This window comes from Idiotropiscis lumnitzeri, chromosome 15, assembly GCF_059441095.1.
Source record: "Idiotropiscis lumnitzeri isolate Australia: NSW breed Sydney's pygmy pipehorse chromosome 15, RoL_Ilum_1.0, whole genome shotgun sequence".
Lineage (NCBI taxonomy): Eukaryota > Metazoa > Chordata > Actinopteri > Syngnathiformes > Syngnathidae > Idiotropiscis > Idiotropiscis lumnitzeri.
This window is the reverse complement of record NC_142405.1, coordinates 3,795,409-3,807,979: the sequence shown is the minus strand read 5'-3', so window position 1 is coordinate 3,807,979 and position 12,571 is coordinate 3,795,409. Positions and strand designations below refer to the sequence as shown.

The 12,571-nt window shown below is 47.9% G+C and overlaps 2 protein-coding genes across 3 annotated transcripts; both read left to right on the top strand.

Moving 5' to 3' along the window:
- The first annotated feature begins 574 nt into the window (after positions 1–574).
- maza (MYC-associated zinc finger protein a (purine-binding transcription factor)) lies at positions 575–4,819 on the top strand. Its single transcript, XM_088316780.1, has 7 exons — positions 575–1,623; positions 2,163–2,313; positions 2,444–2,817; positions 2,901–3,178; positions 3,308–3,371; positions 3,442–3,613; positions 3,731–4,819. Exons 1-7 carry the CDS (start codon positions 1,306–1,308, stop codon positions 4,039–4,041), a joined length of 1,668 nt encoding a protein of 555 aa, XP_088172906.1. The 5' UTR covers positions 575–1,305; the 3' UTR covers positions 4,042–4,819.
- Positions 4,820–6,016: 1,197 nt separating this feature from the next.
- On the top strand, positions 6,017–12,512 carry nlk1 (nemo-like kinase, type 1). Of its 2 annotated transcripts, XR_015846631.1 has the most exons (12): positions 6,017–7,621; positions 7,885–8,014; positions 8,088–8,143; positions 8,420–8,526; positions 8,602–8,687; positions 9,142–9,351; positions 9,670–9,771; positions 9,890–9,976; positions 10,041–10,239; positions 10,382–10,475; positions 10,918–11,166; positions 11,428–12,512. XR_015846631.1 is itself a non-coding variant. In XM_088316781.1 (11 exons), the coding sequence occupies exons 1-11, from the start codon at positions 7,311–7,313 to the stop codon at positions 10,964–10,966; spliced, it is 1,431 nt and encodes a 476-aa protein (XP_088172907.1). In that variant the 5' UTR covers positions 6,017–7,310; the 3' UTR covers positions 10,967–12,512. The 2 variants fall into 2 exon arrangements, 1 of the variants encoding a protein (XP_088172907.1); XM_088316781.1 differs by having other exon boundaries at positions 10,918–12,512.
- Positions 12,513–12,571: the final 59 nt, after the last annotated feature.

The window sequence follows — 12,571 nt, the reverse complement described above, 5'->3', positions numbered from 1 at the left end:
AGTGTGTTTGATGTTTAGATAACGTGATGTGATTCAATTCAAATTGTTACTTGCAACACTAAAATGAAGCAGCCATCTATGAAAAAAAAAAATAAAAATTTTCAAAATCCGTAGTATCCACTTTAAGGTCCATGCTCTAATTTGCGCTTTGTCTTCACTAGTGAGACAATTCAGCACGCTAGTACCAGTAAGGTTTTTTTTCGCACTAGTCGAGCCACTTTGTGCTATTGAGTACGTTAAAAGCATTGATATTGAAGTTGTTTGAGTATTTGTTCGACATCAAAGAGACCTCAACCTGGACATCAAGGACATGGAAAGCTGTTTGGGTGATAAGCAGTGAGAAGCAATATGCAACTAGTGTGTAATACATGGCTACTAGTTGGGCCTTGAATTGTTGCTAGTGCAGCACACCAAGGTTTTTAATGGCACTAACTAGTAGAAGGAAAAATATTGTCTTACTAGTAGGATTTTTTTCACTAGAAGTGCAATGGGAGGAAAATTAATTGTAAGACAACTCTACCAGCGAGGACAAAGACCGTACTAGTATCTGGATGTTAGATTTCTATTGGACGTCACAGAACAATGTATTCATTTTTGGTGAGGGGGTGCATTTGCCACCACGACAGCTCATCAGGTCGCGTTTGCATTGCACCGAAGTGAAGTCTTCACTGCTAAATGTTGACCTGTTGAAGGACGAGCAGATTTGCGGCTCGACAATCAGCCGAACAGAAAATTTAAGGTCTTGTGGACGGGCTCTGGCGTGAGCGCCACTATTACGCTCCAGCTGTTGTCGACTTGCGCGCATCGTCGGCACCGTTTGACCATTTGCGAATTTCATCGGCTGAAGCGGCAGGTCGGCGCTGTTCGTCTGCTACAGACACAAAACTGCAGCGGCGGGGGTTGGGTGTCGTCAGTTTGCCTCTGCCGAATGTCGGTTTTTATTCGTCGGGAGACGACAAGACAACAGTGAGCCAACACTTTCCCTTTAAAGCGCAGACGACGCAGCGGGACAAGACGAGATTTGAAAAAAAAAAAAAAGGAAAGGAAGAAGGACGGGGAGGGAGGGCGAGAGGGAGGCGGGAAAAAAAGAGAAAGATGTCATCCCGGCCATTCAAACACCGAGGCGGAGCCAGGGACGGCGGCCGACCGGCAGCGTCCTAGTCGGGGGAGGAGCGCTACGCGAGGCCGAGGCTTGGATCCCTTGCGAAGGCCTCTCCCGCAGCTATCGCTAATAAATGTTTGCCAGCGTTTCCATCATTTGTGATCATCTTCATCCTCCATTTCGTCACATCATTGCTAGTTTGCATGCTGAATTTTCTGACAACAGACATAAACAAATTGCATAAAAGGCACAATTGGATCAGGAATGTCAGTCTGCGTGTTTGGGTGCATCTAAATTCATCTGGTTTGCGGCAAAATAGTCCAGAAGGCGCAGGAAGCGCGATTTGTGCAAACGGCATCCAGCGGTGCACGATTGTTGACAATTTGTCATTTTTGAGTGACTGCGCAACGACCGAGCTTTTGTTGCTTTGCTCCCCGGACGAGGGAGCCTTCGGTGGCCTGCCGCTTGCAGACTGGCCGCTGAGCAGCATGGACACTTCGTGGAGCAATTTCCTCTTTCAGGTGAGAGACAAGTGCTTTGTTTCACTTACACGGGGGAGGGTGTATGTGATTGGGGGGGGGGGGGGGTTCACACAGGGGTCAGGGTTTGCCCTCCCCTCCCAAGCTGCCTTCTGCATGCAGGTGTCAGGAAGGGTGGGAGTGCATAGTAAAGCTTTTATTTGTATTTGGTGCACACAATTTTGCAAATTTATTACGTGCATCTTGGTGCAGAGCTAACTACGTCAAAATCAATGTTTACATGTAGTTATGACAGTACCTTATTAATAATGGTATCAGATTTATAGCCTGTAACACCAATATGTATCCATATCTACATTACTTGTTTTATGACAGTAATAGAGCAGTTTGACGTATGTATGGATGCTATAGAAATCTGACAATATTTATTTTTGGGAGGCTGAAATTCTGTGGATTTGGACAACTTCAAATTAAACAAGTTCTTGAACGTCACATTCGATTAGTTATAGATTAATTGTTGCACTTTAACGATAGCTGTCTGTCAATCTGGGTCTAATGCTTTTCGTCCACTTGTCGTCAAGACGCCGTCGACTCCCGGCCAGCAGGACGTGCCTCTGCAGGCGGAACTCCTGCCTGAGCTGAGCGCCTCGGCCCAAAGTCCGTTGGCCGAGCACCTGGTGGCGCCGCCATCCACTGTGGACACGGCCGCTCTCAGCGAGGAGCCGCTTCCCGGTGAGGGCCTTGGAGGTTTCGGGGTGACATAAAGTTTGGGGGTGCAAATTTTTTGGGCCACCATCTGCATGCATGTGTGTGAATATCACACTTGCTGAATGTAATGTGACCCCCCACCCGACTCCCCCAGTGAAAGTGTCGCCGCCAAAAGCGCCGCGCCCTGCTCACATCTGCGCCACATGCAACAAAGAGTTCAAGAACAGCTACAACCTGCGGCGCCACCAGTCGGTGCACACGGGCATCAAGATGAAGGACCGCGCCGCTCGCGACAAGGACGAGGCCGCCGCCAAGGCGCTCCCCAAGCAGAGCGTGCCACTTTCCCTCCTCCAGCTCACTCTGCCGCCGGAGGCCGCCAACCCCGATGCCCCCGACGCCCTCGCCCAGCCCGGGCAGCAGGTGACAGTGTCCGTCGCCCCGGTGACCGTCTCCATGGTGATGCAGCCACCCCCGCAGCCCGTCCCATCAGCGGCGCTGGTGGTGGTGGGCGCCGCCACCGCGGATCAGGTGAGGAACTTGGACCCGCCCACTGTTCGTCCTAATTTAGAAAACAACAAGTCAGAATTCGCCTTTGTGCTTCTGCACTGCAGAATCCCAACCCGGTAACGGCCGCCGCCCCCGCCAGTGTCGGCGTCGCTCCCAACCAAGTGCGCAAGAACCACGCGTGCGAGGCGTGCGGCAAGGCCTTCCGCGACGTGTACCACTTGAACCGGCACCGGCTGTCGCACTCGGACGAGAAGCCGTACTCGTGTCCCATCTGCCAGCAGCGCTTCAAGAGGAAAGACCGCATGAGCTACCACGTGCGCTCGCACCAGGGCGGCGTGGAGAAGCCCTACGTGTGCCCGCACTGCGCCAAGGCCTTCTCGCGGTATGGCCGCACGCACGCATGCCAATTCTGTCCTTACATCTCGTCTTCAGGCTTCTGATTGGCTAAAATGGGCCGCAGGGGTCCTCCTGGCTTGACTACTCACCCAGTTGCAGTCTTGTTTTGTTCTAGACCGGACCACCTCAACAGTCACGTGCGTCAGGTGCACTCCACTGAGAGACCCTTCAAGTGCACGGTAACAACTCCACCCCCATTTGGCAGCCCCCCTCTGCCCAATCCTGTCGTCATCTTGTGGTCTACCGTAGACGTGCACGTCGGCATTCGCCACGCGGGACCGCCTGCGGGCGCACCTGATTCGCCACGAGGAGAAGGTGCCCTGTCACATCTGCGGGAAGCTCCTGTCGGCGGCGTACATCACCGACCATATGAGGGTCCACAACCAATCGCAGCACCACGCTTGCCACCTCTGCAACCGCAGTAAGACACACACCCACACGCTTGATTAAACATACAAATAAAGTGAGTTACAAGCTTGGTCAAAAAAGTTAAACTCTTAAGTCAAGGTCCTGCTGTAATAAATTTTGCGATTTCCAGGCTTCACCACGCTGACGTACTTGCGGGTCCACGCGCAGAAGCACCACGGCCAGGAGTGGAAGGAAAGCGGCGGCGCTCGCGGCGGCTTTGGTGGGGCGGGGCCCGGCGGAGTGCTCCTGTGCCAGCTGTGCGGCGTCCAGTGCAAGACCACCACCCAGCTGCAGGGCCACATGGGCACGCACGCCACCCAGACCGAGCCTGACCCCGCCGGCCCCATGGGCGACGCTCCGCCTACTGGCGGCGGTGGCGCCAGCGGCGTGGGGTTGCTTGTGACTGATTGCTCCAGCATCAGCGCGCAGACGCACAGCTAGCACGCACGGGCGGCGTGTGAGGAAGGAACCCCCTGATGACATCATCATGACATCACGATGACGACGTCATCACAAACTGTTATGAATTTCGAGTGCCATGAGGCTGAGATCGCTGTGACTGTCTTGGGAATTATTGTGACGCCATAATCATTTTTTTTCTATAGTGGACCTTGGTTTTTGTCGACTGAAAATTCCTTCGCATATTAGCGAGTCAGGTATGAGGAATGATTCTGAACGCAGGTAGTAACTAATCTTTAATCACTCCAGACTCCCTATTCACAATATAAATATTTTTAGATAGCCGAGTCACCAGTAAAGCGCCAAGGCACTACAGAAAGCTGCCCAAATCAACATAATTCCTTGGCACCAAGATGCCAGAAGACGGTGCCAAAATACTTCATAAAACCCCTCAACTCAGGAACATCGTCCCTTCGCACCAAGATGATGGCAAAGCTCCACATAAATCCCTAAATAGCCATTTTATACATTAAAGGCATGAACTGCATGATTCATGCATTCCAGAAATTCCCAACACAATCACAGATGTCATGGTCGAATGGGATGGAGGGGAGGGGTGCTTTTGATGACATCATACGGTACATTGACATTTGTTGCCAAGGTGCAGCAAAGAAGACTGAGACGCGAGGAAGAGGGTTAAAATAACTCTCCAGACTTTGTATAAATTCCTCTTTTTATCCAAAAAAAACATTCCATGAATTGTCATGTGTGTGTGAGATGTTGCTGGGGTTCTTCAGTGATGTCAGCGTGTGTGTGTGTGTGTGTGGCTTGCTTGCGTGCGTGCGTGCACTTTTTATATATCAACGTTGAATGTGCTCAATGATGAATTTGATGTATACTTTGTAGCTCCCTGCAGTGGTGCAACAATATGGAAGTACATCTGTGCCACCCTGCTTTGAATTGAATTGAATTTCACACACTGAATTTGCTTATCGATATCAGGGATGGGCAACTGGGTAAATTGCGGAAAGAAAATCCAGGAAAAAAAGGTTACAAAGCAAAATACTTAACGTAAAAAAAATGTAAAAAATTGGCATATATTCTAGTGTTCAACTGTAGTTTCAAGTTGTATTTTCACCTTTCACCAGTAGATGACAGACATGTCTTAGTTGCACTTGCAACAGGTCTTATACTAACCCTTATTACGAATTAAGTAGGCCTAATGTTTTTTTTCTGGTTCGGAATGATATGCAGGACAAACCGCACCTAAACAATGTTTTTTGGGGGTGAGTTGATTTATTTGAAAAAATGCACAAAATAAGTTGGTTTGCTGTTCAGTAGTTTTGTGCCGTCCTTGAATACAATGGTAATTTTTAGATAGTATGTTTTTTTGCTTAGTTTTTTTTTAATAGTGGATTTTTTTTCTACATGAGAAATGCATAATGAAAATTAGATATTAAGAAGTTCCCATATTTTGTCCGTATTTCAAATGTCATTTTTGCCATGAAGTACACAGTCCGATGTGGTAGCAAATATGGAAAATTGTAGTCCCCAGCAATATTTAAGTTGCCCATCCCTGAGCTTTGTATTCACATTTGAAACAAAAACGACATCTGGAGACATTCAGTTAAAAAAAATCTACATCTCAGAAAGTCAGAGTATTTAAAAAAATCGCATCTGCAAAATGTATATATAAATACTACAGTATAAATTAAACCATCTCAGGAAATTGCAATATAATAATTGAAAATGTAAAAAAAAAACTTTGTAAAGAAAGTAAAACCTAAAACAGTTGTGTAAAAAAATATATAATAATAATAAGGGAATTAAGCCTACAAAAATTTAGCGCCCCCCCCCTCCCTAAAATGGAACGTCTAAATTGAAATGGAAAATTCAGATGGCTCAGGTGTCCTTCCATCGAGAAACTGTTATCCTTTCCCGTGCTCGTGCATAGTGATGATGATCGTCGAGTGTAATAAATGCCCGAAAGCCAACTTTGTGCGTCGTCCATGTTGCTCAGCTAATGTTAGCATCGCGCTCGCCAAGCGCACCCGACTGACTGCAGCCGCCTCCCCCTCCTCCTCCTCCCCCCACTCGGGCTCCGAGTCGTCGCCAGTCTCGCCAGCTACCAGCGGGCTGGAGCAGCAGGCTAGCACCGCTGCTGCCACCGCTTCCACTTTATTCTTTCACTTGACGGAGCTTTTTTTTTGGCGGGGGGGAGCACATTATCCGACAATTTGGAGGCCCTTCCATGTCGTGCTTGGAGAAGCTAGCCGCGGGCTAGCTGCTATCATCATGGGCTATCATCATCATCATCATCATCGCCTTTGAAAACTCGTATTTTCTTCTCGCCTTTTCTCCTCCAATTAACTCTTGACGTGTTGTCGCGTCTGCTTTGGGCGACCCTTCGTGTACGAGTGGAGTTGACAGCAACTTGAGCGGGGTTGGCTTGTTATTTTTTTTTATTTTGTTTCGCCGAGTATGTAGGTCAGTGTCGCCGAAAGATGTGGGTCATCCCCGCTTAGCAGCACGGCTAACTGCTAACTCAGAGCTTTGTTTTGGTTTAGAATTTTCTTTGGTGAGCTCAGAGTAACCAAGCTAACTTAGCTCATGTGAAACTCGGATAAATGCTAACTCATAATTGTAGTTTTATTTTTTAGTATATTTTTTGGGTTAGTTGAGTAACCCAGCTAATTATTAGCTTTTTAGCAATACGGCTAACTGTTATCACAGTTACACGGAGTACGCTCATAGTTTCTCATCTTTAATTTTTTTTTTGCTTAAAGAGTAACTCAGCTTAATGTTAACTCCTCAACAACACGGCTAAGTGTTAGCTCATAGTTTTGAATCATTTTAGCTCATAGTAACTAAATGTTATTTCCTTTGCAACACGACAAACTTGGATTTTTTTTTTTAATTTAATTTTTGTTGTCAACTTGTAGTAAACGAGTTAAGTGTTAACTCCTTATTAACACAGCTACCCCATAACATTTTCTAAAAGTAAATGTTAGCTCGAAGCATAACATCAGCTATTTCCATTTAATTTATATTAATATACAATACTATTATTTTATTCCCTTTTAAAATATTACTTTCGACTCTGATGTTCAGTGCTAGCAGTTAGCATTTAAAAGCACTTCTGTTGATCAAAGTGATTATTTTAAAAATCGTCGAACTCAGTTTATAATTATTTTAGTGCGATTAAATGTAAGCCGTGGTACCTTGGCGGAGGTGGCGGGTCATGTGCAGCTTGCAGCCGTGACCCCTCCGTGTCTAGCCAGCCAGCAGGAGGTGCACAGGCATCTCCAAGGATGGCCTTCCACGGCGCAGGCCGCCAGACACTCTGCAGCGACTTGTTCTCTGGTTCCGACTTGGCCCACAAGTACTTCTACGTCAACTCGTCTTGCGGGGCCCCCTCAACTGCCCTCAGCGCCACCCCGTGCGTCAGCGGGCCTCCCGCCACCCCAGCCGGGACCCCCCGACACCCCACCGCCCTAGGGGGCAGCACTGGCGGGGGTGCTGCCGTGCCGCAGCCGTACAGCAATCCGGCCAGCGAGGTGCCCAGCCCGGCCGAGATGGAGCCCGATCGGCCCATTGGATATGGAGCCTTTGGTGTGGTCTGGTAAGGAGGCGTGGCTTCACCCAGACACGAGTCCATTTTCACTGACACAGTTTGCTTGTAAGGCCTGGTACTCATACCGGGAAGGATTGTCTATCTTAGAATTATTAACCTGACAGACCTCACACATAAAAATAGAAAATCAGTCCTTTCTCCACCACCAGCAAACACTATAAACGTCATGCTGTTTTTGCAAGATTCTAAGTTCAGCATGGTGACTTCCGTCATGTTCGTCTCTCGTCTCACATGACACGCTGGTGTGGCAGGTCAGTTACGGACCCTCGAGACGGCCGCAAGGTGGCACTGAAGAAGATGCCCAACGTCTTCCAGAACCTGGTGTCGTGCAAGCGCGTCTTCCGAGAGCTGCGCATGCTGTGCTTCTTCAAACATGACAACGTAACTCATCCCACTCGCCTTCGTAACAGTGAAGTCAGCGATGATGTCACTGACGGTCATGGTTGTGTTTCAGGTGCTGTCGGCTTTGGACATTTTACAGCCGCCGCAGATTGACTGTTTCGAGGAGATGTATCCTTGTTCACATGCCTCATTTGTTGTTCGCATTGTAGGCAAATGACTTATTTGACCTTTTTTATTATCCCAAACCATAAAAAGAAAAACAATCAATATTTTTCTACATGTATTAATTTGAACTTCGGTAGTAATTTTAATGGACATTTTGGGAACAAAACAACTACTTAGTGTTATTTGTACTTTATTAGTTGAACTTAAAAATGAGTCATTTTGACCCGTTACTGTTTGTGATTCTGAAGTGGACATGTGAAGCCTTGACAGGAAGCGCAGCTACGTGATCACGGAGTTGATGCAGAGCGACCTTCACAAGGTCATCGTATCCCCTCAACCGCTCACCAGCGACCACATCAAGGTCTTCCTCTACCAGATCTTGCGAGGTGAGCTCCTGCTAGCGAGATCCCTCCACCACCCCATTTTTTTTTTTGTTAATGATGTGCGGCTGCTGTGCGTAGGTCTCAAGTATCTCCACTCTGCCGGCATTCTGCACCGCGACATCAAACCCGGGAACCTTCTGGTTAACAGCAACTGCCTGCTCAAGGTCCGTCCATCTGTCACGTCCGTGCGCTTGTTTTGACAATTTCTGGAATAGGGCAATGATTTTGTGAGCCCCCCTTTTTTTTTTTTTTTTGCCATTATGCAGGTAGAAAAGCGTAGAGATATTGAAGTTGTTTTCATGGACATTCATTTTGTCTTTGGTACTGGCACTAAACAAAAAAAGTTGAAAGTCGGGTCAGTCATAGGCAACTCAATTGTTCTGCCTTTCAGTCCGTGTTGCTGGTAGAGCTAGATGAACAAAGACGCATTATGTGTAGTACAGTGTTTCCATGCTATTCACAGGGATCCGTAGACAGAAAATCCGCTAGTCATGTATGACCTTAACTAACAAAGACAAAAAAAACAAAGGACATTTTTTCTGCAATTACAGTTTCAGTTTAGTTATCTTAATATTTTTTAATATAAACTTGGGGGGCCTTTTTGTTTGTCCTGGTCAGATTTGCGATTTTGGTTTGGCGCGGGTGGAAGAGCCAGACCCGTCGCGTCACATGACCCAGGAGGTGGTGACGCAGTACTACCGAGCGCCCGAGGTGCTGATGGGCTGCCGCCATTATGGGTCGGCCATCGATGTGTGGTCGGTGGGCTGTATCTTCGCCGAGCTGTTGGGTCGCCGCATCCTCTTCCAGGCGCAGAGTCCCATCCAGCAGGTGAGCGCCAATAAATCGCTATGGTAATCGAGACACACCAAAATGTCAGACCATGTACGTCACGTTGAGAGTGCCCCGTTGTAAACATCCTCATCTGTAATGGTTAAAAAAAACTGGGGCAAACCAAAACCCAGGTTGCATTGTATGTTTTTTTTTTTGAAAGCTTATCTTGAATCGTAACCTAAGTTTAAAACACAAATTGAGGCTTAAAACCCCGATTTGAAGTCCGACCCCAAGCCCAGTTTGAAGTCAACGTTGGAGGCTTGAAATCCTCCTTTGAAAGCTTGCCTAACGTGCGCTTGGTGTCCGGCTCTTCAGCTGGACCTGATCACAGACCTGCTGGGAACGCCGCCGCTGTCCGCCCTGGCGTCGGCCTGCGAAGGTGCCCGGGCTCACATCCTGCGCGGGCCCCACAAACCCGTACGTCACCTTTCACCTTTGCCTTGCCGCCAACTGATCGACCGACAAGCTCCAAGAGCATCGGCCGCCTTCCCTTTCTAAGAACGGGAACGCCGTCTGAGTTTGTTTGTGTTTTCAGCCGTCGCTGTCGGTGTTGTACATGCTATCGGACGGTGCCACCCACGAGGCGGTCCACCTGCTTTGTCGCATGCTGGTTTTTGACCCGGTGAGTTGACGAGCTCTCCATCGCCCGTGCGCTTCGGCTGACGCTAATGATGATGTTCCAACAGGCCACGCGCATCTCTGGCGGTGACGCGCTGTCGCACCCATACCTGGACGAGGGCCGCCTCCGCTACCACACGTGCATGTGCCAGTGCTGCTACTCGGTGCCCAGCGGGCGCGTCTACACCCGAGACTTCGAGCCGGCCGCCGAGCGGCCCTTCAGCCACAGCTACGAGAACAGCTTGCTCTCTGTGTGGCAGGGCAAAGGTATGGCAAACTACATCTTTACTTTCTTTCATAGGTTTAATGTTTGTAGAAAAAGCTCTATGTTTTCTGGGGAAGCCCCAAGCAGGTGCTTGGAAAAAGTCCACGAAAAGTTTTTACGAAAGGTTTTGCTCCTTGTCCTCAGAGCTCATCCATCGCTTCATCACGGAGCACCAGCAAGGCAAGCGAGTGCCGCTGTGCATCAACCCTCAGAGCGCCGCTTTCAAGACCTTCATCAGGTTAGCGCCGCGCCCTCGCGTCGTCATCACCACCACCTCCACCCAAGCAACTAAACATTATTTTAATCAATGGCAATTTTATTGATCAATTGATGAATCATATAAAAAAAAATTATAATAAAAAAAAAAAGCACTTTACAAACCTGAACTGTCACTTGCGTTAGCGGTCGCTAGTAGTCATTATCTGCAGTTAGCGGTTCTTATCTGTTGTCAGTGGCCACTAGCGATCGCAGGCATGCATTAACCATTAGCCATAGTTAACGGTTGTTGCAGTCAACTGATCACGATTGGGTGTTGCCCGTCACTGTCTTTTATTAGCAGTAGTTAGTGGTAACTTGTACGTGTTAGCTTTATTTTTCACGACCAGTTGTTGCGTGGAGTTACCTCTCACCAGTTAGTGATGATTAGCTGTCCATCTTACCTGCAGCTTTGTGGTCCTCAGGTCCACCGCCTGGCACTCGTCCAAGGTGTCCCGCAAGGAGGAGAGATGAGCGGCCTTTCCTTCCTCTTAACTCTTCCTCCTCCTTTTCCTCCTCGCCGCCTCAACCAACCTTGATGTCCACTTTTCCCGCACGTGAACAAAAGCAAGTGGCGGCGACAGGCTGCGCCCACTGTGGCGGCGCCACAGGTGCAGAGGACAGAAAGGAGAAAAAAAAAAGCTGCTGCTGCTGAAAAGGAAAAAAAAAGTTTAGTGAGTAGAAATGTTGATTTTTATTGGCTTTAGCATTCCACACACTCCATGTAGCAGAGTGTCGTGTAGCGCCCCCTTCTGGTGTCCACACACTCCTCACGCTCTGCAGCAGAGCATGCTGGGAAATCTTTCCACCTTCATTCCTCTCACGTGTTTTTGTTTTTAGGACAGGAAGTGCAATGTTTGTTCACGCAGCAGATGTGTCTGTGTGTGTGCGCGCGCGGGTGTGTGTGTGTGTGTGTGTGTGTGTGTATTTTTAAGTTATTGCATAAGAAAGGGCCGCCGTGATGGCACCCCGAACGTGACGCTCCGCCCGCACCCGCCACTACAGCGCCATTCCTCTGCCCTCACTCGTCTCAGCGCTGGTGTCTCCTTTCTCGACACATCCTGCGAGCGTGGAAAGCCACTTGAGCATTTCTGACATATCCTTGATGTCCAAGTACTAGTAAGCACCCTCCTCACGAGTAAAGAACTGTTTTACTACTAATCTTTTTTCCAGTAGTGCCACTTTGGGCCTACTAGTACAAGCTTAAGCTCTGATATTGAAGCCGTTTCTGCCCTCGATATTGTCTTTTGTGGCCACTAAACTTGTGTGATGTGCAAGAAGATGGATTTTTTTTCAACAATCCCCCAAGAGCGTGTCTATTTTGTTGCCAATACATCTACGATGGACACAGAATCGGTGATCATCCATGGGCCGGCCCGCCAGGCAGCCTTGGCTTAGAACTGGTGCAGATCCGAACCTGAAGTCCGAAACGGCTAATTCCGTCTAATGCCAACAAGTTAAGGAATTAAAACACATACCCCGCTAATATTTAGCTTACGGCATACACAGCTGCAGCATAAAAATACATACTTATACATGGTTCCATTTTCGTTGCTTACATTTCAAAAACTCTTTCCAAAGAAAAACATAAGGTTAGTCCCAGACAAAAAAAATGTGCGCACGGCATACTAATTGAACAACATGGATGTGTAGACACAAATGACCTACTGTGGCCACAGTTCAGCAATTTGTGCACGTTGGATGAATTTTGTGGATTGAATTCCCCTCCCGATCATGTCTGTGGCTGCGTACCTTTTGAAGTAATTATGAAGTGTATTTTTAGCTGGTTAGCGTTAGATTATTGACGAAAAGGCAAAGCGGCTCGTCGGGAAACACGTTGGAACTTTTTGGACTTTGCCGCTCGGCTGTCATGTTTGTTTACTGGTGTCGATTCAGTATGATGCTCCCGTTTTGGAAAAAAAAAAAAAAAGTGTTTTAGGGGACTTGTTTTTCTTGTTTTGACAAATACTTGAAGTTGACGTAGAGAGTGATGATCAATAAAAATGACACTGGAAGACAACGTTTTGACTTTTTTTTCTCTTTTCTTTTTTTTTACTGCGCTAACTAAAATGAGGCAGC